The sequence below is a fragment of the Mytilus trossulus genome, chromosome 4 (assembly GCF_036588685.1).
Source record: "Mytilus trossulus isolate FHL-02 chromosome 4, PNRI_Mtr1.1.1.hap1, whole genome shotgun sequence".
In the NCBI taxonomy this organism is placed as follows: Eukaryota; Metazoa; Mollusca; class Bivalvia; order Mytilida; family Mytilidae; genus Mytilus; species Mytilus trossulus.
In genome coordinates, this window is record NC_086376.1 from 85,399,763 (window position 1) to 85,404,171 (window position 4,409).

At 32.7% G+C, this 4,409-nt stretch overlaps 1 protein-coding gene across 1 annotated transcript; it reads right to left on the bottom strand.

The window, feature by feature from the left end:
* Positions 1 to 1,303: 1,303 nt before the first annotated feature.
* Positions 1,304 to 3,072, bottom strand: LOC134716870 (zinc finger protein 62-like). The gene is made up of 2 exons (XM_063579884.1): positions 2,373 to 3,072; positions 1,304 to 2,179 (listed from the first exon to the last, which is right to left on the bottom strand). The coding sequence occupies exons 1-2, from the start codon at positions 2,487 to 2,489 to the stop codon at positions 1,304 to 1,306; spliced, it is 993 nt and encodes a 330-aa protein (XP_063435954.1). The 5' UTR covers positions 2,490 to 3,072.
* Between the last annotated feature and the right edge of the window lie 1,337 nt (positions 3,073 to 4,409).

Here is a 4,409-nt window from a genome sequence, read left to right on the forward strand (position 1 = left end):
TCGAAATATTAAAAACTAATTTTCACAAACCTTGTACATTAATTGTTTTATCAATGTGTGTTAACTTGTTTCACTATTCTCATTTTCCAGAGATCATTTGTTTGATAAACCTCTACGAAGACGAAGGAAGCAAAGGACGACCAAACGTTCAGATGTATCCAAACCAGGCGAGGTTGCAACATGATACCTACCAATCAGACATCATCACAAGACCGATGAGAGTAAAATCCTTCCAACCACCCGACTTGGAATTGACATGAAAGATTTAGACGGGAAATAATGATCATTAAAATACATGTATCACTCAACAATTTTTTCTCTTTTTTATCTGGTAGATTTATTCTAGAATACCAATTTGATTGCACTTAATATACACATTTTATCTTATCAAGAATAAAAAGCAGAAAGTCGGAAAATGTGATACCCAAAACAAAAAAATACCCGAGAGTGAAACGCCAAATATTCAACTAAGGACAAAACAGCTATGGCATTAGGCAATGAAAACATGTACATTGTATTTTCAAATAATTTTATTTTCAACAAAAAATAACATGTATTTAAACAATGTTTAACAGCAACAAAAAATGTCAGAAAAATTGCAAAACCCCGAATCAAAGAAACACAATTTTAAAATGTAAAGTCATGCACAACCCCTTTATGCAATAACACCAAAACAATATCAATAAAAAAATATGTTCATATAAAACAAAATCGCTTAACGATAAAACACAACTTTAATATAATGCACCAGCGGTTATTCAGCAGCACACACATTTCACGGCGATACAAGCAGTATGTTCATATAAAACAAGTCTTTAAAAAATATACATTTGTCACAACAAATCGATGCTTTAAGACTTGCACAATCCCTTTGTGCAAAAACACACACGTAATTAATTATGCCCAGTTTTCTTGGAATGCTTGTACAGAGAGGCTCTAAATTTATAGAATGTTCCACAAGTAGAGCATTGGAATCTTTCTGGATTTTCGTGTCCTTTGGTATGCTAGATGTCAAATATCTCGGGCATTTGAATGATTTGTTACAAATATCACAGTTTGATCCCTTCACTTTTACACCGCAGCTGAATACATGCCTTCTTTTGTTTCTAATATTGGTAAACTTTGCCCCACACTTATCACAACTGTGTGGTTTTGTTCCCTCGTGCATGGATTTGTGTCCTTTAATATCCGCCGTATAGTTAAATCCTTTACCACATTGGGGACATAAATATTTAAAGCGTTTAATATGCTGGTTTTCATGGTTCTTAAGTCCAACCAGCGGTTATTCAGCAGCACACGCATTTCACGGCGATACAAGCAGTATGTTCATATAAAACAAGTCTTTAAAAAATATACATTTGTCACAACAAATCGATGCTTTAAGACTTGCACAATCCCTTTGTGCAAAAACACACACGTAATTAATTATGCCCAGTTTTCTTGGAATGCTTGTACAGAGAGGCTCTAAATTTATAGAATGTTCCACAAGTAGAGCATTGGAATCTTTCTGGATTTTCGTGTCCTTTGGTATGCTAGATGTCAAATATCTCGGGCATTTGAATGATTTGTTACAAATATCACAGTTTGATCCCTTCACTTTTACACCGCAGCTGAATACATGCCTTCTTTTGTTTCTAATATTGGTAAACTTTGCCCCACACTTATCACAACTGTGTGGTTTTGTTCCCTCATGCATGGATTTGTGTCCTTTAATATCCGCCGTATAGTTAAATCCTTTACCACATTGGGGACATAAATATTTAAAGCGTTTAATATGCTGGTTTTCATGGTTCTTAAGTCCAACTTTTGATTTAAAAGTTTTAGGACACTTGGAACATTTATAATTAAAAGCAGTATGTGATAGCTTTCTATGGTTCTCTAAATGATATTTTGTATCAAACTGCTTACTGCACTCTGAACATTCCAACATGGAACCATTGTGTCTCCGAATGTGTCTTTTAAGGTTGGCTTTGGTTGAGAACGTTTTATTACAAACATCACAGTGTACTTCCTTGGCTTCAGTCGAAGGTGATGGTTCAATGTTGGAATGTTCACCAGTAGATATGAGTACATCCACATGTATGTTGGATAGGTCATGTGTAGATATAGCTGGCTCGATATCCATATACTCATTTGTAGATATTACTGGTACGTAGTCGGATATTTCGATAGTTTCCTCCTAAAACATAAAACGACATCAATCAAATATTGAAAAACCACAACTTCGTTTACCATATGAATTAAGCAATGAAAAAGAGAAGGCTACATGTTTATATTTTCCAATAAGTTTCTAGTTGAGCTTTTCGTCATTTCTCTTCATCTGTTGATTGTATATAGATTGTTAAGATATAGTTGAAACAAAAATAATATACCTGATCAACACTTTTGTTATTATTCAAATCGGCTGTGCAGTTATCATCTAACAAAACTTCACATCCTAGTCCTAAGGATTCATTGAAATCACTCTGGAGCAGAGATGTATACGCCATTACCTAAATAATACATTTAGTTTATATATGGGTAACATATTATTATATTTTACAACATATACATATACAAACAATCAATATTTAGTATTTAGCATTATCAACTTGGTATGAAAATTATCAGTATTATATGAAATGGAAAAGTTTTATCTTTTTTGCATATTAATTTGGTATTTTAGTCCATCTCATAGACCTGAGAATTGTATTGAACTCATACTAGTAGCTTTAATCCATTTTGTCCCCCAGCCCGCACTAAGACCCCTTACAATAATTTTGATTTGTTCAATATGAAAAAGAAAGGGTACAGTGTATGTGCCACAATGATACAACTACCCCGTGAAAACAATATAAGATAGTAAAACAATATCATCTACGAATTTGCATGTCATTTAATAGTTAGAAAGAGCCATATCAAACAGGCTTAATTTAAAAAAATATAATTAAAACTACTACTAACAATTCCCATGAAAAAAACTGATCTTATTGCACTTTTACAGTTACCGATATTGCTCTTATATATTTCGGTAAAATATCAATTGCAAAATAGAGTTATATCTAACAGAACATTTCACATTTATATATTTATATTCGAGTATATAAGTATGACAGACGTTCCGGCGGCGACAACAATATACCTGAAATTTCAATAAAAAGTACGTATACAGTATCCAAAAGATAATGGCTAAATGTATAATCAGCATCACAAAGGGTCCGGTGCCAGGTTTATTAAACGTTCTAAAGGGTCCGGTTCCAACCATATTGACAATAAATTATGTTTTTCTCCGCTCTGACGGTTTCCTAAGGATTAATTTGTTTTCTCTTGACAACATTTGATGTCAAACCATAACCTGAAAGTTTACTTAATGGATATGGAACCTGAATAGCTTAGAAATAAACAAAAATATTATCACTGTATGCACTCGAACGCATAACATGCGAGTTCATATTCTTTAATTTGTTGAACCCAAACCGAATTACAAGCCTACCCCTTCGATTTTGATCTTGTCAGTTATCATTTTGTTCCGTGTTACAATTCATAAATACCTGACATTGTTCTAAAACGTGATAAATATACTTTTTTCTGAGGAGTGTGAAGTTGACTTACCAATAAAGTGTAAAGTATCCGTTGCTACTAGCAGCCAGTATCCGTTTCCGCCAGAAGTGGCCGTTATGGTTATACACCGTGAATAACCGAAATTGAAAGCGAAATTAAGGATATTTATACAAATTTGACAGAATCTGCGAAAATTAGGGCAAAAATTAAATGGTCAGAAGAAGGTGAAAAATCAACGAAATATTTTTTTAGTTTAGAAAAGAAAAATGGCCAAAACAAGTTATGGAATCGTATAAAAACAAAAACGGGTGAGTATAAATATGATATTGATTCGATATTAAAAGAACAAGTAATTTTTATTCCACACTTTTTACGGCTGAAGGGTGGGACAAAAATAGCGGTGAAAAGCTTTGCCAATTTATTGAAAATAAGGTAAGTTCGGACGATATAAAGGAGATGCTTGATAGTAATATAAATATGGAAGAATTAGAAAAAGTGCTCAAAGATCTCAAGACTAACAAATCACCAGGTGAGGATGGCATTATATCTGAATTTTACATTTTGTATTGGGATATAATAAAACATGATTTTTTCACACTCCTTCAAGAAATATTTGATAAAAATGTCTTAAGTAAATCACAACATAAAGGGGTTCTTACGCTATTACATAAGGGTGGTGAAAGGGAAAATATTAAAAATTGGAGACCTCTTACATTACTTAACACCGATTATAAAATCATAGCAAAACTTTTTGCAATGAGACTGAAAAAAGTCTTACCGAAAATAATACATTCAGATCAAAAAGGGTTTGTAAAAGGAAGAAACATTAGTGATGCTAACAGATTAATTCAAGATATAATAGACTATAT

Coding starts and splice junctions, on each gene's coding strand:
- LOC134716870 (XM_063579884.1), bottom strand. CDS start 2,489: ATGGCGTATACATCTCTGCTCCAGAGTGATTTCAATGAATCCTTAGGA. Junction 2,180..2,372: donor ATAACAAAAGTGTTGATCAG/GTATATTATTTT, acceptor TTTATGTTTTAG/GAGGAAACTATCGAAATATC.